Source organism: Macrotis lagotis, chromosome 1, assembly GCF_037893015.1.
Source record: "Macrotis lagotis isolate mMagLag1 chromosome 1, bilby.v1.9.chrom.fasta, whole genome shotgun sequence".
Lineage (NCBI taxonomy): Eukaryota > Metazoa > Chordata > Mammalia > Peramelemorphia > Peramelidae > Macrotis > Macrotis lagotis.
In genome coordinates, this window is record NC_133658.1 from 361,693,293 (window position 1) to 361,716,572 (window position 23,280).

At 42.0% G+C, this 23,280-nt stretch overlaps 3 protein-coding genes across 5 annotated transcripts in view; 1 reads left to right on the top strand and 2 right to left on the bottom strand.

Annotated features, from left to right (window-relative positions):
* HNRNPAB (heterogeneous nuclear ribonucleoprotein A/B) overlaps positions 1-614 on the bottom strand; it is an 81,334-nt gene extending 80,720 nt beyond the window's left edge. The window contains exon 1 of the mRNA XM_074212234.1: positions 517-614. The gene's annotated coding sequence lies outside the window, so the exon portion shown is untranslated. The remainder of the gene's footprint in view (positions 1-516) is intronic.
* On the top strand, positions 129-10,253 carry NHP2 (NHP2 ribonucleoprotein). Its single transcript, XM_074212236.1, has 4 exons — positions 129-915; positions 1,115-1,184; positions 6,028-6,133; positions 6,383-10,253. Exons 1-4 carry the CDS (start codon positions 753-755, stop codon positions 6,506-6,508), a joined length of 465 nt encoding a protein of 154 aa, XP_074068337.1. The 5' UTR covers positions 129-752; the 3' UTR covers positions 6,509-10,253.
* RMND5B (required for meiotic nuclear division 5 homolog B) lies at positions 7,373-15,776 on the bottom strand. Of its 3 annotated transcripts, none has more exons than XM_074212230.1 (10): positions 15,673-15,776; positions 13,813-13,966; positions 11,346-11,491; positions 10,909-11,049; positions 10,669-10,769; positions 10,025-10,191; positions 9,426-9,591; positions 8,843-8,945; positions 8,593-8,747; positions 7,373-8,075 (listed from the first exon to the last, which is right to left on the bottom strand). In XM_074212230.1, the coding sequence occupies exons 2-10, from the start codon at positions 13,949-13,951 to the stop codon at positions 8,012-8,014; spliced, it is 1,182 nt and encodes a 393-aa protein (XP_074068331.1). In that variant the 5' UTR covers positions 13,952-13,966; positions 15,673-15,776; the 3' UTR covers positions 7,373-8,011. The 3 variants fall into 3 exon arrangements, with proteins under 3 accessions (XP_074068331.1, XP_074068332.1, XP_074068330.1); XM_074212231.1 differs by lacking the exon at positions 15,673-15,776 and adding an exon at positions 15,270-15,666; XM_074212229.1 differs by lacking the exon at positions 15,673-15,776 and adding an exon at positions 15,266-15,353.
* Between the last annotated feature and the right edge of the window lie 7,504 nt (positions 15,777-23,280).

A 23,280-nucleotide genomic window follows, 5' to 3' on the forward strand; every position in this document is an offset into this window, starting at 1 on the left:
GGCCCCGCCCCCATTTGCCTCAGGGCCCTATCCCCTTCCCGAGGACCTCTTTCAGGCCACGCCCCTTCCAGGATCCCGCCCCCTAGAGCCTCAGGCCCCACCCCTTCCTCCCAAGCATAGACTGAACCCCCATGAGTCCGCCCTCTCGAAGCCTTAGGGCCCAATCATCCTCCTCCTGGCACCATCTCCTTTCCGACAGTGACTGGGCACGATCCTAAAGAGGCCCAGAGCCCACGCCCCTCGATGACCCAGAGCTCCGCCCCAGCCTTCCCAGGTGCCCTAGTGCCGCCCTTTCCTCTCCACTAGAGCGGACTTCTTGTCCCAGGTCCAGCACTTTCTCCTGCTGCACAACTCAAACCTCTTCCCAAGATTCATTTTTCACTTCCCCAATCCCCTCCTCCCTCCTCCCACCACACTGGGCTCCGCCTCGAACCCGATCCTCGGGCCCCTCCTCTATTCCCGGGCCCCGCCTCCGAGCTCCCGGAGCTTCAGAGCCCGCCCTCCTCCCCATCTTGCCTTCGAGCTCCGGCCCACTATCGCAGCCGCGAGATCCAGACGCCACCACAATTGGTTGAGAAGGCGGAGGAGGCGGGAACTTCCCGGTGCCTGGCTTCTGATTGCCTGGAGACCGTGACCCGGCTGAGTTCGTGAGGGGCGTGGCCGCGTGACCCGGAAGTCGTTCTCGCGGTACCGCGCTCCCGCCTCGGCCTGCTCCGAAGCCTGCACATTCGGTAGCTGTCGGTGCCGCCGATATGACCAAAGTTAAAAGGGAAGTGGAGGATTCGGAGGCGGCACCGGAGAGTTCTGGGGCTCCCGAGCGCACGTACGAAGAGATGCTGTCGAACCTGAACCCCATCGCGCAGCCTCTGGCCTCCCGCCGCCTGACTAGGAAGCTGTACAAGTGCATCAAGAAAGGTGGCCTGGGAATCGCGGAGGGGTCCCCGGAAGGGAAGGGGGGAGCCAGGGAAGAAAAGAGAACGGAGGGGAACGGGGGACGGGGGTGGAAAAGGCGGGGAGGTGGGGAGAGGAAGAGTGCGGAAAGAAGCGCCTGAAGAGCCAGGGGCAGGCCGGGCCGGAGCCTCAGCCCCAGAACTGACTCAAGGATCCCTTGCAGCCGTGAAGCAGAAGCAGATCCGGCGAGGCGTGAAGGAAGTTCAGAAATTCCTCAACAAAGGAGAAAAGGGGTAAGAGTTGAGGACATGGCTTCCCCAACCCGTGTCTTCTTAATCAGGATAAAAGTTAACGTTTGGGGTGGCTAGGTGGTGCAGTGGAGAGAGCACCGGCCCCGGAGTCAGGAGTACCAGAGTTCAAATGCAATCTCAGACACTTAACAGTTACCTAGCTGTGTGGCCTTGGGCAAGCCACTTAACCCCATTGCCTTGCAAAATCCTAAAAAATAATAATTGTCAATTATACCCAAGTAAGCAAATTAAAGCTTTCACTCTTTTCAATCCTTTATTCTGCCATCAAATATCCATTGAGTGCCTACTGTGTGAAGTACACAGGTGATTGGTTTTATGATTTTGTTTGGTCCTTCATTCTTTAAAATTAGGTTTAGTTTCCAATTTGGTTTAACTTTGCTCTTTATTACATGTAATTTTTATTGCATCGTGATCTGAAAAGGATGCATTTGATTATTTAAACCTTTTTGCATTTGATTGTAAGGTTTCAATTGTACTGCAGAGAAAAAGGTATATTCCTTTCTATCCCCATTCAGTTTTCTCAGAGATCTATCATTTTAAAATTCTATTTGCTAATTCTTAATTTCCTTTTTGTTTTTTTGTGGTTAGATTTATCCAATTCTGAGAAAGGGAGATTGAGCTCTCCCACTATTATAGTTTTGCCTTCTATGTCTCCCTTCTCTAAGAATTTGTATGCTATACCACTTGGTGCATTTATGTTTAGTAATATTACTTCCTTGTCAATAGTGCATTTTAAGAAACTGTTGTTTTCTTCTTTATCCTTTTAATGAGATCTAATTTTGCTTTTACTTTGCCTGAGATCAAGGATTGCTACCCCTGGTTTTTTTTTTACTTCCGCTGAAGCATAATATATTTTGTCTCCAGCCTTTTACCTTTATCGTACAGGTATCTCTCTTCTTCAGATGTGCTTCTTGTAAACAACATATTGTAGGATTCTGGATTTTAATCCATTCTGCTATCTTTGTTTAATGGGAGAGTTCATCTCATTCACATTTACAGTTAAGATTACTATTTCCTTACATGCTCTCCTTCCCCTATATACTTTTCTCTTTCCTTACCAATGTATTGTTCCCTTATTCCCCTTTAGCTTTTCTTTTTAATTTTAACTTTACTTTTATTTTTGTCTTCTCTTTTATTAGTCCTTTCTTTTCCTTCCCTCCCCTCTCTTCCCCACTACTTCCCTGGAGGGTAGGATTGTTTTTAAAACCCAATTGAGAATGTGTGTTATTCCCTCCTTGGGCCAAATCTGTTGAAAGTGGGATTTAGTCAGTATTTACACCTTCCCTTTTTTCCTCTCTACTATCACATGGTGTTATTTATGCTCTAATGCCTAGTCTTCTCCTAGCATAATCTTCTTTTCCTGTCTTTATTGTTTTAACCCTGCCTTGTACCCACAGCCCCTTTGTCAAAATATACTCTTTTTATCTGTCCTGATAGAAGTATTTTTCTCAAGGATTGATTGATTGATTGATAAGCAGCATTGCCTCTCTAGTTACTATCCAAGTACACTCCCCTCTTCTGTCCCATTAGAAATATACTTCTCAAAAGTCGTAAAGAACATCAAATTATAATTGACTTATACTACATCCTTTTTTTGAAGTGTCCTCGATGAACATAAAATCCTCATGAGTTGACATTTGTCCCTCATTCTCCAATAAAATCATGACATCAGGAAGGAGATGCCATGACATGCACATGAATTCTGGATTTTATTTAGGGGGTGCCATGCTAAGTTACCAGCCTCACTTTTCTCCTCCAGAGCCATCTGGGTCCTTGACCAGAAATGACCCTAGATGTGAGGGATTTAGAATTAAGTGACTTTCCCAAAGTCACACACTAATAAGTGGCAAGTGTCTGTGGCTGGATTCAAACTCCAAACCTTCTGACTCCAAGGCCAGCATTTTATCCACTGCACCACTTAATTGTCCATCCTCATGAGCTAAAATATCATATAAAGCAAAATCATTTCATGAACCATTTATATCCTCCCCTGTCTAAGTACTCTACCTCTAAATATAGCTAAAGTATCAAGTAAAGCAAATTAATTCATGGTCTATTTATAGTGCATTCCAAGTACATTCTCTCCCTCTGTCCCTATAGTACTGTACACCTTGTTACCTAAAGTATCTAGTAAAATAAAACCACTGAATGATTTAATTATGTATACACCCTCTGAGTATTCTCCTTCCCTCTTTCCCAATAGAAAATACAGTCCTTGAAATCAGCATTGCTTCATGACTCATTTATTACCCATATCCTCTAAGTACAATTTCTCTAACATATTCAGCCTTCATTAGCTAAGGTATTGGCTGAAGGCTTAACACTTTTGTGATCATCCTATACTTTTACAACTATCCTAAGACAAATACAATTCTCAAGAATTAACAAGTATCATCTTCCCCTATTGGGATATATTCAGTTTAATGTTCTTGACTAGCATTTTCCTCCTTTCCATCTCCAAAACATTTCTTGAGTCTTGTATTTAGAGATGTGAATTATCTGTTAAATTTCCATCTTTTTTTGGAAGAAAATTTTGGACATCCTCTATTTCACTGACCTTGGAAGAATATGCTAAATTTTGCAGTATAGTTAATTCTTGTTTGTAATCCAAGGTCCTTTTCCTTCTGATGAAGGTGATAAATCCTGTGTAATTCTGATTGTGGTTCCTTGGTATTTAAATTGCTTCTTTTTTGGCTGCTTGCAGCATTTTCTCCTTTAGCTGAAAATTCTGGAATTTGATTAAAATATTCCTTTAGGTTTTTATTGTAGAAGTCTCTTTCCTGGAGGGTGATCTATTTTGTATTCTTGTTATAGTATATTAGAATGTAATTTTGTGAAAGATATTTTTTTTGATTGAGGCTTTCAATTCTATTTTCCAAGTCATTTGTTTTTCCTAAAAGGTACTTTACATTTTCTGTTTTTCAGGCTTTTGATTTTGTTTGATGAAATCTTGGTATCTCATAGGGTCATTTGTTTACATTTATCCAATTCTAATTTTTGGTGTTTTATTTTCTTCAGTTAGCTTTTGTGTTTCCTTTGCTAATTTTAGTTTTAAGTGAATTGCATTCTTTTTCCAGGATTTTACTTTTTGATGAGTTAAATTCTATATCTAGTTGGTCTTGTTTTTCTTTTAAAGGTGTTGATTTCTTCAGTCAATTTTTCATGATTTTCTTGCTTGGCTCTCATTTCTTTTTTCCATTTTTCTTCTTCCTCTCTTCTTTGGATTTTAAAATCTTTTTTGATTGTCCATGAGGTTATGAATTTGTTAACATGTAGACAATTTGTCACTGCTTTCTTCTGAGATGACATTTTTATCGTCCCTATGCTTTCTTTTTTCTTTTTTTCTCATTTTGATAGTTCAGCTCTCCTCCTGGGATACAGTGAGTATAGTCCCAATTTTTTTTTTTGTGCTGGGACTGGGAATTTGTCCCTGGCTAATCAATCCACTTTGCCAAAGTTTTGCCTATGCAGTGAATTGTTCCATCTGATGCCCCAGTATTCCCAGGACTCAGACTTTATCTGAAGTTGGGAACCTCCCTGCTGGCTTGCTATCAAACTGACTTGCTGAGCTGAGGCCTGAGCCACGTTGTGACTATGAACTTTCCATTAGTTTTCCCACTCTCCCACCTACAAAGGGCTTTATTTCCCCTTTACCTCCAAAGAGACAACCTTTACTGAAGATCCTCCTCAATATCTTGAGTTGAGAATTTGTTTTGCTTTTTGGTGGGATCTTTAGCTTTACAGTCTGTGTGGAGACTGCATTTAAAGTTGTGTTGGGAAAAACTCCTGGAGCATGCTAGCTTTGCACCACCATCTTGGTGACTGGACTATTCACTACTGCTAGATCTATAGTCAAGAAGACTTGCTTTTGTATCCTACCTGGACTTTTACTAGCTTGTGTCTCTGAACAAGTTACTTAAACACTCAACACCAGCTTCCTCATCTTTAAAATGTGGGGGTTGGCCTCAGATATCTAAATATATTAACCTGCCCTCCCCAGTCTATCAGGGAAGATGAAACATAGCTATCAGTCACTGTTTTTCCAAGTTAAATTGTTACAGAAAAGGCATATAATGTTTTGGGAAGAAGTTGAAAGTATTACCTTACTTTATAAAACCTCATCTCTGATCATAACCAAGCAAATGTTTTGTCAAAGTGAGCAAAACTAGAATAATTTTATTTGAAAGCAACATTGTGAAGAAAAACAATTGAAATACTTTAGAACTATGGCCAATGCAATGATAAACTATAAGCCCAGAAGCTTGTTAACACATGCCACTCCTTACAAAAAAGTTAAAAATTCAGAGAAACATGTTTATTTTGAGGCATATCTAATATGAGAATTTGGTTTGCTGGTCTGTGCATGCTTGTGACAAGGGTTTGGTTATTGTTCAGTGGGAGAAACAAATTGTTTTCTTAATATATATATATTGGGGTAGGTTGATAACATTAGCTAACAGTGAATTGAGATCTGCAGATGAGAATGTAACCCCACACATTCAGGCTTCAATATCAAGATAAAAGTCAAGGATTAGTGTAGCTGGAGAGTCATTTAGCATTTAGCTAAATATCAGAACAAAGCAACAATGAGAACCATAAAAGAAAGGTGATTTGTCCAGAGCTGAAACTGAAACCATTAACCAGGTCTTCTGACTACCTCCAATTCTCTTTCTACTGTATTGCTTTTCACAAGCATTATAACCAAGAATTATCCATGCCCTAATTCCTATTGTCCTTAACCTTAAAAAAAGCTCCTTGACTGGAGAAATTTCAAATTAAGATTTTCATTCTAATAGATGAAAATGGATTACTCATTTCATTACAGGATTATGGTTTTGGCTGGAGACACACTACCCATTGAGGTATACTGCCATCTCCCTATTATGTGTGAAGATCTGAGTATGCCTTATGCCTATGTTCCCTCAAAAACGGTAAGAACATTTTAGTAGGTGCTGTCTGCAATGTTGACTGTTCTAGTAGCCTAAAAGCATGTGAAAATGAGAAGATATGTTAGAGGCAGGGATAGAATAAAATTAATTAATTGATGTTAGTTTTCCTGACTCCTGAACCCCTGAAAAATCATTTGAGTTTCTATGGTCATTATTTGAAGTTACTTAGCAAGTAATAACTCTTTTTAAAAAATTTAAAGAAAAGCTAACCCTTTATTTTATTCCTTACAGGATCTGGGAGCAGCTGCTGGCTCTAAGCGACCAACTTGTGTGATCATGATTAAGCCACATGAGGACTACCAAGCAACATATGATGACTGCCTAGAGGAAGTAGAGTCTCTTCCGGTCCCCTTGTAAAGAAAAGTGGTGTGATATTCATGATTATTTAGGAGACCCTTCTTCAACTGCAAAAAGACAGTGGTACAAGCAAACTGCTTCATTGTGCCTCCAAGAGACAGGTGGCCCTCCATGATCTTCCCCACAGCATTCCTAGAGTTGTTTTTTTTTTCTTAACTCAAAACAGTAATTTCCTAAAACTTTGGCCAGTAATATCATGGTTTTCAAGGCTAGTGCACTACTAAGCAGTAAAATAAAGCTTTGTTAAATAACTTATAGTAGTTGGTGGGGGAAGTAAGAGGGCTCTAGTTTCATTGTTTGTTTTGTTTTTAAGTGTAATAACAAATGGAATACTGGCGCCCAAGAGGGGAAAAACTGACATATAATAAAAAACTAATGGAATCCTTGATTCCACCACCACCCACCCCTAAATTGAGCAAATCACAGAGCAAGACACCTACTTCCATTCAACTCCTACTCATGTAACAGTGAGCTCCCAGAGTCTTATTGAACCACTCCCTACTTCATTTTTCTTGTTATTGGGGTCCCAGATAATTCTACATAACTTGAAATAGGTTTTTCAGTCATAGTAAATGTAACAATCATTGGAAGCACCACAGCCCCTTGCTAGATTCCAACTATGTTGTTTAAAATCGGATCACCTGATACCTTCACATAAATCTAAGTAAGAAAAGATTTTACCAGAAGACTGCTTGCATTTCTTCTGCCCCCAAAACAATTCTTGCTAATATTTTCTTGCTAATATTTTCTTGCTAAAAACAGCTTTTTTCCCCCTTTAGCCTTATTGATCACATTTGAAGTAGTCAGTGCAACTAGTCTTTATACCCATGCAACCCCCAATTTTTTGTATTAAATGAAATGCAGTTACAGAGAAGGCAAGTGATTTATTTGTTCAAAGTTATAAAACAGCTGCATCCAAGTCTACCTAGGCTATTTACATTGTAAAACTGGTAAATACAATTGAAACACTGTACAGTAGTAAGTGGCTAGCACCAAACCTGGGCTAGCCTAAGGTTGTCAAGCTAGATCTAGATACACAAATTGCAGTGCAAGATGACAGAAGGGAAGGCAGGTAGAAATATATCTTGTTGTTTGTTATATGTTTGTTGCTACTTTAAACAGACACTAAGCAAAATAACTGGCACAGAAGTGCATATAAGATGTGGGTTTGGGAAGGGAGAATGAAACAAAGGAAGGCATCAGAGGTGCTGGAGCATGGATAATGTCTGCCCAACCTGCAGCCATCCACCAGAGTTCAGTTCTCTGCTTTAGCAGATGGCCAATGAAGAAACAACCCCAAACCACAGATCTTCCATTGTAACACATGTTTTGGGGCTAATAACAGGACCTTGCCTCCCCCAATTTGTAGGTAGTGCTGTTCTCAGCCAGTTTTTCAAAACACCATAGAAGGGGCTATCATGGCATGTCCATCTCTGGGTCTCATCTACCCTACAAAAGACCACCTGAAGCATATCTCTTCTAAATGAGCTGACTTCCTTGTTATCAGAATATGATACGTTTGCCATCAGCTGGGTTCTGCTCCATGGGGCAGTAAGGGCATTTCAATCTGAGGAGAGAAAAACAGAAAAGGTTCAGAGTTCAGAAACGGAAAATGTACATTTGTCAATACTGCAGCTGATTCTTCTGCCTAACTGGTCTTTCTGCCTCTAATGTATCCCATCTCCAATTCAGCCTCCAAACAAGTAGTCTTCCTAACGCATAGTTCTGATGTTACTCTTTTATTCAAAAACAGACTATGGAAAACCTACAAAATATGTAATCCCAGGCACTCGAGTTTCTCTATAATCTGTTCCAACCTACTCTTCTAGGTTTATCTCATACTATTTTACTTTCACATATTTTGTAAGACAGATAAATTCCTTCTAATCTACTGAAGCCTAAACAAAAGGTATCTACCTCCTCGAATTTTTCATAGCATTCTGCCTGGACCTCTCTTCTTTTTTGTGGTGATGTACTTGACCAATTATAAAGTATTTTGAGAGTAGGGCCTATGGCACATTTAATCTTTAGTGCCTGGCATAAGGCCTTGCATAACGTGTTCTCAGAGACAAAATAAAACTTACTTTCCTCCATTAATGAGTTTGTTGAGAGCATCTCTTGAGATGACATGACCACAGATGAGTTTGATAGGTGGATTGGAGTCTGAAGTTTGCTGGCGAAGGATGGGGCACGCAAACACAGAGTGGTACCAGCACTTCATGCCCAGTTCAATTTCAATCTGTTGATAAAAGGCAGTGCGGAGCTCCCTCCCTTTCTGTTCCCTGTGGGCACTCCCTGTAACCGCCCCCCCCAGCACCCCTAGCCGGGACTTACAGGCAGCTCATCCTTATGGCTCCAGACTCCTGTGCACTGCCTCTGCTCAATCACTGCTTTGATGTTCATTAACACAGGCAGTGCCACACATCCAGAAGCAAAGCTGCAGAAAGGAAAACGTTTAGTTCCCTGAACCACAAGACCTAAGTTTGAATTCGAGCTTTGCCACCTACTGGCTGGGTGATCTTGGGCAAGTCACTTCCCTGAGCCTCACTTTCCTCCAGAATGAGGGAACTGACAAAAAAAAAATACACACTGACAGTGTAAATGAAAAGATCTCTAAAAGTCAAACATTACCTGAAAGATCACTGAAAGTTAAAAAATATACTCTCCTCCACAGCAGTAAGGTCAAAGACTAGTGGAACAAAATATTTTACAATGTCCAATATAGTTACTGTATGGAATGTTTTTGCAACAAAGTAGAATTCAATTTGGGGAATAAAAACCAAAAAAAAAAGTCACTAAAATATTTTTAAATGAGCTCTATTCCAGCTCTAAATTCTATGTAAATCTGGTCCTCTGGTCTCTAGACAGGGAAGCCCAAGGCCTTCCTCTTACTTGTTCCCAAGGGACTGAGCTATACCTGACACTGAGGGGGGACTCCACGGACAGTCCAAGAAGAGCACAGGCATCTCGAGTAAAGGTCTCACAGATCTCTGCCCAGTGACTATTGTCCAAGAGGTGACAGTAGGGAGACTTCTCAATGCCCAACCGGAGATATACAAGGCTTCCCATCATCACCTGGATCTCTGCAAAGCAATACACAGGCAGCTCAGCAAACGGCTAGGAATGCTGGGGGCTTGACCAACACCATATCTACATATAACAGTCACCTCTTTACACCATGTCCTGGAACATAGTTTAGAGCTGAAAGGAAATTTAATCCATCTCCCTCATTTTTCAACCCAGAGCTGTGCCTTTCCCAAGGTCATACAGGTAGTAAGCGGCAAAGATAATAACTGATTGTGAATACAGCGTTAGTTTCACTACACCATTCAGTTCCAGATCCCTGGATAAAGGTGGATCCTATTTATTTTAATTTGAATAGAAAATTAAATGGAACAAGCAAACGGAGAAATTGGCATTTCTGTCATTCTAAGGTCTAGTGAGAAAAACCGGAACTAATTTTCAGGAAAATTCTGACTACATGCTGGACTCTTGGTTCCCAGTTCCCTCTCTCACCCCGTTGATGCAGTCGTGCAAAGGGCTGGAAGTGTCGGGCATAGTTCAGGGCCTCCAGCTGCTTCTCGGGACCCCCTGCCAGAAGACGTATGAAGTGCAGTCGGTGCAACTTAAATTCCAGGGAACTATTTAGCTCCAGCAGGCGCTGCCGATTTGAAATGGCCCAGCTGAGAAGAAGATAGGTTACCTCAATACCCAGCTATGTCCCAGAGGGAATACCCTAAACTCCAGATCTCCACTGAGATGGTAGCTATAATTCAGAAAAAATAAGTAAGAAAAAGTTGAGAACTTTGACCAATTGGTGAATCACCCAAAGATAAAAGGAGTCTGTGATTCAAAGTGTCATGGTGAAATGTTCAAATAAAGGTAACAGGCATGTCATCTGCATTCAATGCTAGGGGCCTGAACACTGAGCAACAAAGGCAGGAAGAGTTTTACAAGCACTTTCTTTAGGTTATACACACTTAGAAAGGGTAGATGACAAGCCCAAAGTTAAAGAGTCAGTTTTCTCAGAGGTGGGACCCAAACCTACTTCATAGTCTTCCAACTGCCAAGCCATGGTTCTTTCTAAAAAATGTCTTAGAGCTACAAATCCCAACCAGGAGCCCGAGAGTCCCGCAAAGTAACTTTCCCCGCCTTCATACTCTAAAGCTGGTCGAAGGTCTTGTTCATGTAAAGCTTCCAGGATCCGATTTAGTTCTAGGAATGGTTGCTTAAAATCCAAGTCTACATTCAGAGTTGATTCCTGGGGAGAAATAGATCACATCAGGGTGGTATGTAACCTTCCATGTATTCTACATGTTAGATGTTAAAAGAGAGAGGATAAGTTTGGAGGGGAGGACGTCTAAGGGCTGAATCTCTACCTCTACCAGCTATGCCAGTACCTGACACAATTCCTCAGCAACATTCAGCATGCCCTGCTGGTACAGGTGCTCCACAATCGCCATTTGCAAAATCTGCTGCTGTTTTTCTCTAGAGTCCCACACAGTATCAGAGACCACGCCACAAATTTCAGCATCAAAATTCTGGTAACAAGGAGAGGAGAGAGCCTCTTGAACTTTCTCAGCCATGTGCACTTCCCCTTTAACAGCTCCAACAATCCTGTCATTTCCTCTCTCATAGTCCCACAATTTTGTCTAAGAACTCCAATCCCCTCAACCCAGATTATATGTAGGAAAAGTAACTGGAGTCCTCTGAGGTAAAGGACCAGAGACTTTTCCCAGCGTCTGAACCAAGCATTTGAAACTTTTCTTAAATTCCTGTTGTGTGTATTTCCTATTGCAAATGATAATCTGAGCTTCGTGTTGAAAGCAGTACTTACCCTGTCAATGGCTTTGCCCACTCGAGAAACACTGCTGTGAATGTCCTTATGGTCTGATGCAAGTTTCTGCACAGTGTCCTTGATTTTCCGGCAGCATTGGGACATCACTACAGAAAGGGTGGCTGAGAGAGGCGTCCCCTGAAGAGCTACAGAGCAAAGCAAGGATTAAGTCACAGTACCACACCAGAAGAAAGGAAAAGTCACAAAGTGGCCCCAGGCAGAAGTCTTCTCTGATACAAGCCATTTTCCTTTTTTCCTTTCCATTTTCCACAGGTATTTGCCCTACTTTTTCCTGTCCATTTGCCTGTCAGCCAACTGAGAACTTTGTATGATGGGGGGGGGGGGGGGGAATAATGAAAGAAACAAATGGGTCTAATGTTAGTAAACTTGTGAAAAAGCTTCAAAGGAATACAGTATGCTAAAAGCTATCCACCAATTCCTATCAATCACCATTCACTTAGCATCTGCTAAATGTAAGTCTTCATTTAACCCCATAAGTCCCAAGCCAAGATCACAGAACAGAAAACAGAGAAAAGTAGCAATAGTGAGGAAAACAATGGATTTGGAATTGAGAGAGCTTGTTCAAAGCCTGTGACTGACAGCTGCCATGAGCAGTTATTTTACTTCTATAAGTATATCATCTTACCATTAAAAAAATATGTAAGACCTGTACTGCCTATTATACAGGAATATAGTAAGAAAAATATAATATTAAGTATAATACAATGGAAAATGTACTAGATTTGAAGTGAGATAACCTGGATTCAAATTCTAACTTTGCTACTCACTATCTATGTATCCTTGGGCAAATTATTTAACATCTGGCGGGGGGGGGTCCCTTAGTCTGTTTTTCTCCAGGAGGAAGTTGAACTAAATGACCTATAAAAGTTCTCTCCATCTCTAAATCTATGGATTCTATGATCCCTATATAAATCTACATATAAAACTACATTGGGGCAGCTAGGTGGCGCAGCACATAAAGCACTGGCCCTGGAGTCAGGAGTACCTGGGTTCAAATCTGGTTTCAAACACTTAATAATTACCTAGCTGTGTGGCCTTGGGTAAACCACTTAACCCCATTTGCCTTTCAAAAACCTAAAAAAAAAGTACTACATAAATGAGTTACTGATATTGTTTTCAATATTGTTTTCAATAGTTTCCAGTATAGCTAGAAAGACATGACAGGTCCACAGATTACTACAATATTGGGAAAATATCATAAAACATATGTAAGAGGAAAAAAAACAAGGTAATCTGTGATTTACCTTTTAGAATCTTTATGAAGCAGAGACAGCATCCTGATCTAACTATAATGCATGTGCATTAGAAGGGCATAAAACAAAGTTCCTCATTGAATGGTAGGCACGAAAAATAGAAGACTTCCTTGAGAAGACTACATCTGAGTTAGTTTTTAACAGATAAGTAGAAATTCAACAGGTAAATGAGAGAAGTGGGATATTCCAGACATAGAGAATTGTGTGAGCAAAGCAAAGAGCTAGGAAGGTAGAAAAGTATAGGTTATGGGCAGAGAAAAATCTAAATGAAGTTTAAGGACTAAGATAAGAATGAAAAATTAGGGTGCCCTTAGAATGTAAAAGGTCTTGAGGAAGGAAGAAATGTAAACTTTACTTGGTTAGAATTGGAAACCATTAAAGATTTCTGAATAGAGACAATGCACAATTACATTTATTCATAAAGATATAAGAAAGCTTGTTCTGGCTTCAGTATGAAGGAGAGGTTGGAAGAGAGAAGACTTATTAGAGGAGGTCATCACAATAATCCGGGTAGTTGGAATAGAAGAGGAGAAATACAAGCGATGTTATGGAAGTGGAATCAACAAAGCAAGTAACTAATTGGACATGAGAGATAAGCAAAAGGGAAGAGTCAAAATACCTTCTTATGATTTCAAACATTAGAGAAACAATAAAGAGTGATGCCACTGACAAAACAGTGAAGTCAGAAGGAAAAGTGGATTTAAGGAGAAAAATAAAACCAGTTTTGAACATGTTGAATTTGAAGTGACAGTGGAACATCGAAGTGACAAATTTTTTGTAGGAAGTTGAAAAGAAAGTAATTTTTTAAAAACCTTTAAATATTATATAAATGAGTCATTATACCCAAAGGAAGGTGAGGGTTGAGATCAGGATTATATATGGATGAAATATTATTGCTGAAGGAAGTAGAAACATAAATGTGAAATTACAGTGATCATATGGTCAACTCTTCACCAGAGAACTACATTCTTTTTGCTCCTATATGATTCCAAATTAGACATTAATATGCTACTTTCTTCAAGTGCCCTGACAACTGTAGAAATAGGTAAATTAGCCTTGGCCAAATATCTTTTGAGACATAGCTACTAAATCTTAGGCCTCACTGATCCCAGCTCACAACACTGACAGTCTCAAACAAGTAAATATTTACTGAAAGAATCCATCCTGGAGGTCAAGGGCAGTGAAGTGGTTACCTGCACTGGTTAGTTCCTCCCGGAGCTGGCTCACATAGTGTAGGAGTTCCTCTAAGCTCTTCTCACAGTGCTGCCCATAACTTAAGAATTTCTGCAGAACTTTGTCAAGTTCTCTCTCCACACATGCACACTGCTCCATTTCTGGGTCCCCAACCTAAAGAAAGCATCAATAGTTCAGTTCAACAAGTATTTATTAAGTACATACACTGTACTGGCAGCTAGGAATACAAGAACAATTCAGTCCCCATCTCAAGGATCTTGGACTTTTAATGTACTCTGTCTTTTCTTCTAATTTGCTTTCAACAGCCTCCAAGATTGTCACTTGTCTTTGAAAGTTTCAGTTCTAGATTCTCAACTCTCTAGTCATCTATAACATGATCCCAAATAACCTCTTACTCAAACATGAACCCCTCAGTTTCTACTATGAGGAACCCATTCAATTTAATACAATGACTACTTATTAAACCCTGGGTAAGGCACTAGGATGGGCAGCACAAAATAAGTTCTGAATTAAATAACTTGTTTCTATATCCCTTTAAAGTTTGCAGAACAATTTATTCACAACCACCCCACAAAAAAAAAAGTTACAGGTGCTATTATCCTCATTTTGCAACTGAGGAAACAGCAGCCCAAACAGGTAAAATACATGATCACAAAGCTAGTAATTGCTGGATTCAGGTTTTAAGCCCAGATCTCCAACACTTCTTCCCTCCTATCCCAGATGAGCATTTCCATGCCTTTACACAATCCCTAGACTTTTTCAACTTCTCTGAACAAGTAACTCCCTGCATCTGCTCCATCACCTCCTAAAGCCCTGGACTGACATCCAGAAGATCAAGTTTGAGTCCTAGATCAATCTCTGATTTCATCTGTGGCCAGTTCCTTCCTCTCTCTTTGGCCTCAAAAATTTTCATATATTTAAAATAAGACAAGGGCAGCTAGGTGGCACAGCCGAGAGCACCGGCCCTGGAGTCAGGAGTACCTGAGTTCAAATCCAGCCTCAGACACTTAATAATTACCTAGCTGTGTGGCCTTGGGCAAGTCACTTAACCCCATTGTCTTGCAAAAAACCTAAAAAAAAAAAAGCCAGGTTTCTAAAGTCTTCCTGGGTGCTAAGATCCAATGCTTTCCAAACACTGCTACTCCTTCAGGGTCCCTCTTAGCACATTTTAAGTATTTAAGTGTTTTTCCATTCATTCATTCGTTTTTCCTCCTAGGACCTGGGGAATTCCCCATCTGGGGTCACCTGGACCCTGTGCTTCCTCATCCCTGTCCATTATAGGCTCTTTGGGCACAATTAACCCCACAGGAAAACTCGAGCCGGTGTGATTTTTATTTCTTTTAAACAATTAGTTCTGCTAACTGGCTTGACTCCTCTGAAGTGCACTTAGCAGCAGTGTGAGTAGCTTGAAGAGGAAGAGGATGGGGGTGACGCCCCTCCCCCCCAAGATACCTACAGCCGGGAGGCCGGGAGCTCCCGGGATGGCTGGGGTCACTCTCTGGGCCTCGGTTTCCCCAACTATAAAATGTGGAGGTTGAACTCGAGGGTCCAAAGGTCTCCTCTCACAGGGCTGGTGGCAGGACGGGCGGAGGCGGCAGGCGGAAGCCCCCCCCCCCCGCCCGGTGCGGTCCTCCGACTGCGAGCCTAGGGCTCCCGGCAGCCGCCGCCAGGGTCGAGGGTCACCCGGGCCCCCGCGTCCTGCCCAGGCCCCGCCCTCGCCGGGGCCTCCCCCGGTCCCGGCTCTCCGGAGCCCCGGGCCCGGGCAGGTTCTCGCCCTCTCGGACGCCGCGGCCGCCTCGGCCTCGGGCCCCCTGCCCTGCCCGGCTCGGCCTCGGGGCGGGGGTCGGGCGGCCGCTCACCTAGGCCCACCTCAGCCCCGGCCCGATTCCGGCGCCGCTGTCAGCTTAGAACCGGAAGCAGAGGCGGTTGCTACGACGGCCCCGGACGAGTCCATCGCGCCGGCTTCCGCGGGGGGGAGTGGGTGTCGCCGCCTGCGGAGCGCGGAGCGGTCCACCGCGCACCGGGCGTGGGGGGAGCCTTGCTCAGACACTTCCCGGCGCCGAAGCTCCTTTCCGGTTCCGAGAACAGACGACTCCGGGAGAGTGGGACTAAACCATCTGGAGCCACCGGGGGGGGAAAGGAACAAGGAGAGAAGACCAGAAAAATGGACCATCCCAAAGGAAGAGGGCTGTGTAGCCATGGCAACCGAGCAGCGACTGCCCCGCCCCAACTCGAGGCGGCGAAAACCCAGAGTGGGAGGGGGAGGAGGGGACGGGGGCCACCGGGTCCCGGGGGCTTATCCTTCTCCGCCGCGTGCCTCCCGCCCGCCATTCTCCATCCCAGACTCCGGCCTGCAGCTCCCTCGCGCGTCCGCGGGCCCCCACGCACCGCCCATCCTGCGCCGCCGCCCTCCGGCCCCGGCCCCGTGCTCTGCTCGCCCAGGCGCGGAGGCCCCATCCCATTCCCTCCATCTCCATCCATGCCACGCCTCTGACTTTCTGTTCCAGGAGCCCATTTCCTGCGTCTCCAGCTTGTCCTCTCCCCGTCCCGAACCCCCAATTCCCCCTCTAGTCGGTCCCACGCCTTCGGACACATTCCCATGGGTTCTCCTGAGCCTGAGACAGGGCAGGATTTCTGAACGAGCACCGTGGATCCGGGGAAAATCCATTCCGTTATCCTAGGACACTGGCTCACTTTACCTTACTTCACCTGTGCTGGGGGGGGGGTACAGAGACAGGTGTGAAGGGGCACGCTCCTGTCAAGGCGTTCATGACAGGACACGTTCACAGATAACTGTGGTACAGAGGAGAGCGAGGGGAGTCCAAGGGGAGGCGCAGAGTTTAGGGAGAAATTTGAAGAGAACATCACCTTCATCTCAGGATATCAGGAAAGGTTTCACAAAAGAGGCCAGTCTCAATAAGCGTTTTTAAGTTCTTACAATGAACGAGGCACACCCTTCAGCTCACACTGAGGAAACAAAAGTCTACTCCTGAAGAAAAAAAAAGGCAGGTTCTGCTCTCAAGGAGCTCACAATCTAAGGGCAGTGACAACATGCAAACACTATAAACAAGGTATAGACAGGATAAATTGGAAATAATCATGAGAGAAGGCTCTAGGATTAAGAGTTTTTTTTTAAAGGTTTTTTTTGCAAGGCAATGGGGTTAAGTGACTTGCCCAGGCCACATAGCGAGGTAATTATTAAGTGTCTGAGATCGATTTGAACTCAGGGACTCCTGGGCTGATGCTCTATCCACTGCGCCACCTAGCCGCACCAGAAGAGTTTTCTTATAGAAGACTGGATTTATACTGGGAGAAACGAGGAGAGAGAGTTCCAGGATTGGGAGACAATGCACAGTTGGGACTAGGAGTGTCTTGGGGAGGAGGGGGGAAGGAGAGAACAAAGAGGCCAGAGTCACTGGGCAAAAAACATTTATTAAGGACCTGCAACATGCCAGACACTGCTAAGCAGTGAGGGTAAAAAGAAAGGGAAAGGACAATAGTTCTTCTCAAAGAGCTCAGTCTAATAGTGGACACGACAGGAAAACAACTACATACCAATCAGATATGATCAAAAAAAAAGGCTTCTTGCAGAAGATGGGGTTTTAGCTGGGACTTGAAGGACACAAGGAAGTCAAGGAACATGGATGAAGAAGTGTATTCCAGGAATAAGGAAAAATCAGTGAAAATATCTGGAGTCTAGAGGTGGAGCATCTTATGAGAAAGTCAACAAGAAAGTCAGTGTTACTAAATGACAGAATACATGGAGGAGAAAGGTGTAAGAAGCCTGGAAGGAGAGGAAAGGGTCAGATTAAAAGGGTTATGAATGATAGACAAAGGAATTTATATTTGATCCTTAAAGTGATAGGGAGTCATTGGAATTTATTGAATTGAGAGGGTGAAATGTTTGGTTTCCTCATCTGTAAAATGAACTGAAGGACACAGCAACTACTCCAGTATCTTTGCCAAGAAAATCCCAAATGGGTAATGGCTAGCTGGACACAACTGAAAAGAACTAGGGAAAAAAAAAATGACCAGACCTGCATTTTAAAACTATCAACTTGACCATTGAGTAGAGGATGGGTTGGAGTGAAGAGAGACTTGAAGCAGGGAGCCAGGTCTCAATGGGAGCCAGAAAATAATGAAGTAGAAAAGAAAAAAATATTAAGGGTGAAAATGAGTTTGTTACTTATGGAACAGGTATCCACGGTGGGAAGGATTAGTAACTTTAGAGATGATATGAGAGATTTTAGAGGAAGGAATAGATTTCAGAAGGATATGAAAGACGGAGAAAAGTGAAGTTCATTTTAGTCAGGGGATGGGAATAGGACTTGAAGGGTAGGTAGTATGATGCAGCTAAGTGAGTGGACAGAATGTCTACCTTAGATTCAGGAAACTGAGTTCAAATCCTAACTCATATATTTTTTAAGGTGTTTTTTTTTGCAAGGCAAATGGGGATAAGTGGCTTGCCCAAGGCCACACAGCTAGGTAATTATTAAGTGTCTGAGACCAGACTTGAACCCAGGTATTCCTGACTCCAGAGCCGGTGCTTTATCCACTGTGCCACCTAGCAGCCCCATAACTCATATATTTACTAGCCCTGTGACCTAGTCAAATTATTTAAACTCTGTCACCTCAATTTCTTTTTCTGTAGAAGAAAAATAAAAGTACCAACATTACAGCGTTGCTGTGAAGATCACATGAGATATCACAAGTAAAGTGCTTTGCAAAAACTTAGATTGCTATGACTATATTAATATTACCTATTATTATGCAAAAGCAAGCTAGATTATCTTCTGTATCCTGAAAGTTTCCCAAGGCTTCTTTCCCCATCTCCTTCTCTTTGTGATCTCATCAGCAACTATGTGCTTCAAGTTTTTAAAAATTTATTTTCAAAATCTTCAGTAACTCTTTATTGCCTTCTGAGGATGAAATACAAACTCCTTTGTTACGACTTTGAACAAAGACTTCACCTCCCTACATCTTTTAATCCTCATTTATAAAATAAGGAGATGGCACTGGGAAGGTCTTTGAGGTCCTTTTTAACCTAGATCCATGTTGTTATTATCTTCATATCAATCCTCCACATAGGATAAGCTCTATCCTATCTTCCAGAGCTTTCACATTACCTCCTGATTTACACACTCTATATTTCCATAATACTTGCCCATATATTCCTATACATTTGGCATTCCATCCCCCTCTCCATTCCTGGAAAGTATCCACTCCCCAACTTCACCTTCCAGAATCCTTCACTGCCTTCAAGGCTCAACTCAGGTGAACTCTATTAAGCCTGATTTCCCCCACTCCTCTCTTGTTGGTGCTGACTCCTAAACTGATTTTGCATCTAATTTTCTAAACATTTGAATCTACAGTAGAAAGGAAGTGCTTTTATTCCCTAAGATGGTACCTGGCATATAACAAATATTTAAGCTTGTTTAATTGGAGTGAATCAAGACTGGAGATGCAGAACATATAATAACAATAAGAATTTATATAGTGCTTTAAGGTTTGCAAAGTGCTTTATGCATATTATCTAATTCAATTGGATGGCTAAAAACTATTTCCTCCTCTCTGTAAAGAGGTAGGAAAGTAGGGGCTGCTAGGCGGTGCAGTGGATAAAGCACTGGCCCTGGAGTCCGGAGTACCTGGGTTCAAATCCTGTCTCAGACACTTAATAATTGCCTAGCTGTGTGGCCACTTAACCCCAGTGCCTTGCAAAAACTAAAAAAAAAAAAAAAAAAAGTAGGAAAGTCATAAGCCTTTGTTTGGTTGTTAATTTTGACTGACAGGCAGGATGCATTTGTGGGCTGGTAAAATAAAAAAGACTCTAATGGAAAAAAAAAACCAACCCAACTCCTAGCCATAAAACCTTTAAAAATATTTTTAAAGAAACATGAGGGATATGGAATAGTCCAGTTTAGGGGGCACACAGAATATATGAAAAGGAATAGTGGGAGATAAGGTTCAGAAGGTAAGGGTGTAGATAGCATATTGTGAATACCAGGATACAGAGTGCCAGGCTGGGGTGCCCAAGCCGACCTGAAAGTGTTCTTCATAGTCTGTAGGCACTCCAGAGATGCCTGGATGCCTCCTTCCCTCCCTGACTCCCCCACACTTCCTCATGCTGTGGGCAGTACATGTGTGCCTAACAGAGCAAATCCGGGGGCAGTGTTCTTTCTTCACCAGGATGCAGGCAGTGGAAGACTGAGAAAGTGAATGATAATTTTCTCCCACTCAGAGTCTGTCTCTCCCGTGGAGTCCTTCGTTCCTTCACTGGCTGGCTCAGGGCTGAGTGGGTGCTGTGGAGAAGGGACTATGGAGACAGAGTTCTAGGCCTCCCAGCCCAATCAGTATCTTAAATATCTAAAGCTGGAGGTAAAGGAATCCAGCTCGTCCTTTCACTCCCAGAGTCAGAAGTTTATTCTGAAACAATGCAATAAATACCTGAGGCATATATCTGTCAACATCTGGAGAGTTGTACAGGAGCCTGGGTGGTCCCTGGACAGCCAAGCAAGAACAGTGCTTTGAGGGGCCATGACTCAATGGTGGGGGTGTGTGAATGAGGAGGTCCCAAAGCTGAAGGAATCACCCCAGGGGCTCAGGACCTGAACACAGGCTGGACAGATGAACAAACAAGGATACAGGAGGCAGACCGGAAAAGCCAGGGGAGCAGCAATGACCTCACCAGCTTTTTCAAACACCCTTTGCTTCTGCTTCTCTCTTTTCAGAGGTATTTGTCTTGCCTGACGGAACTAGCTGCTAAACTGTGAGTCCCTAAGGGCAGGAAGAGGGCTTTCTCATCTATGTATCTCCTCTAACACCTAGGATAGGGCCTTACATGTCAAGCATGTGATTAAGAAATTTAAAGCAGGAAGAAAACTTGGGGATTCATCTAATCCAAAGCCTTCATTTTAACAGGTAAGTAAACTGAGACCTAGAGAAGTAAAGTAGAAGAGAACTAGATTTGAAGTCAAAGAACCTAGATTTGAATCTGCCACTTACAACCCTTCTCTGAGCCTCAGTTTGCTAATCTGTAAAATGAAAGGGTTGGCCTAAAGAACCTCTGAGAACCTTCCAGTTCTCGATGTTCTTATGTCCTTGACTGCAGTTTGTTCTGGAGTGAGTGGAGGTTGTAGTAAGGTTAACTAGAAGACATAGTAAGTAGAGTCAGAGGATGGTTTTACTGTGGGGCTGTCTCATATTTCAGTCACCTAGCCTATCAACCTTCTAAAGAATTCATTATGAGCCAAGTTAATTTAATTGAATTCCTGCTTCTGTAACAGAATGTGAACCCCTTGAGGTCAGGAACCTCCGTTTCATCTTTTATCTTTGTATCATCAGCACCAAAGATAGCTTCTTACGTACAGTTGGTGTCTAATAAGTGCTTGCAGCAAGGATAATCTAAAAAATCTGGAAAGTCTTATAGGAACTGATTCAAATGTGGAGTAGAACCTGTAGAACATTGTATACAGTAACAGCAATACTGTAGGATGATCAACTGTGAATAAACAACTATTCTTAGCAACTATCCCAAAACAATTCCAAAGGACTTATGGATGAAAGATGTTGTCTATCCATGGTTATACATGTATAACCTATATTAGATTGCTTACTGTCAGAAGGAAGGGGAGAGAAAAATGTAAAACTCAAAACTTAGCAAAAGAATGATTGTTGAAAACTACCATTGCATTCCTTTGGAAAAATAAATAAATAAAACATTATTTCCTACCTATATAAATAATGTAGTGATTAATATGGGGGGAAAAGCTGTTTATCTCCAGAGAAAGAACTGGTGGGACCAAACCAGATTTTTTTTTTGGGGGGGGGTCTGTTTTCTTCACAGCATGACTTACATGGATATGTGTTTGGAAATGTATTTTGTATGACTATATATGTAAAACCTGTGTCGGGCAGCTAGGTGGCGTAGTGGATAAAACACTGGTCCTGGAGTCAGGAGTACCTGGGTTCAAATCCAGTCTCAGACACTTAATAATTACTTAGCTGTGTGGCCTTGGGCAAGCCACTTAACCTCATTTGCCTTGCAAAAACCTAAAAAAAAACAAACCAGAAAACCTGAGTCAAATTGCTTGTCTTAATGAAGAAAAGGAAAATAAGGAGGGATTTAGAATTCAAAATTTGAAAAAATAATTTTAAAATTGTTTTTCCATGTAATTGGGGAAAATACAATATATTTTTTTAAAACTTTAGCTAAAATTGAATGATGTCTGACAACCCAAGAATGGCTAAACATGAATGAAATGAATGTACATAAATGTACATATAATATAATGAATGTAATGAATGTACACGAAAGCAATCACTGTGCTATGAGATATGATGAATGAGTATAGAGAAGCATGGGAAGACTGAAACGAACTGATGTAGAGAAAGGTAAACAGAGTAAAGAAAATAATATATGAAAAGACTACAACATAAATGACTACAACATAAATAGAAAGAACAACAGCCACAAAACAATTATTAAGACAAAGACACAAAGTCACAAAGAACATGACCCCAAAGAAGAGACAAGAGAAGACAACCTCACTCTAATCTTTTGCTGAGGCAACAGTTTCATGTGTGTGTCAAATTGCATACATTTCCAAACTTTTTCAATGTTTTGATTGTTTTTTCTTATTTTTTTTCCTTTTCTTCTTCTATTTCACCTCTACCAGTGAGTCATTTCCCTCAAAACACATCTGCCTGGCTAGTCTGGGACCACTGAGGCTCCCAGTTAACAGGGAGGCTCCAGATGTTAACAGACATGTCTCAGTCTAATAATAGCAATACTGGCACTGTGCTAAGCAATTTACAATTATTATCTCATTTGATTCTCATAAGAACCCTGTGAGGAGGGGCCATATTATTTCCATTTTATATTTGAGGAAACTGAGGCAAACAGAGGCTAAATGATCTGCCCAAGGTCACATAACTACTGTCTAAAGTCAAATTTGAACTCAGGGCTTCCTAATGCCAAAACCCAGCATTCTATCTAACAGCTGCCTCCTTTCTTTTAAAAATATTATTTTTTTTATTTATATGGGATGGCTTTTACAGTAGGAAGAATACTGGGGGAAATTCTGGTAGTAGAAAAAAATCAACCTATTAAAATGTATCTTTAAAAATTAAATCGGGGCAGCTAGGTGGCATAGTGGATAAAGCACTGGCCTTGGAGTCAGGAGTACCTAGGTTCAAATCCAGTCTCAGACACTTAATAATTACCTAGCTATGTGGCCTTGGGCAAGCCACTTAACCCTGTTTGCCTTGCAAAAACCTATAAACAAACAAACAAATAAACAAATGAATAAATAAATAAATAAATAGAAGGAAATCTATAGACCTTTGAAAAATGGAAAGGAGATAGTATGGACACAATGGACAATGGTTGTGATTTGGAGGCAAAAAGAGCTGGGTTACAATCCCCCTTCCCTCTCCCCATGAAGTCATTTAACCTTCCTAAAACTTAG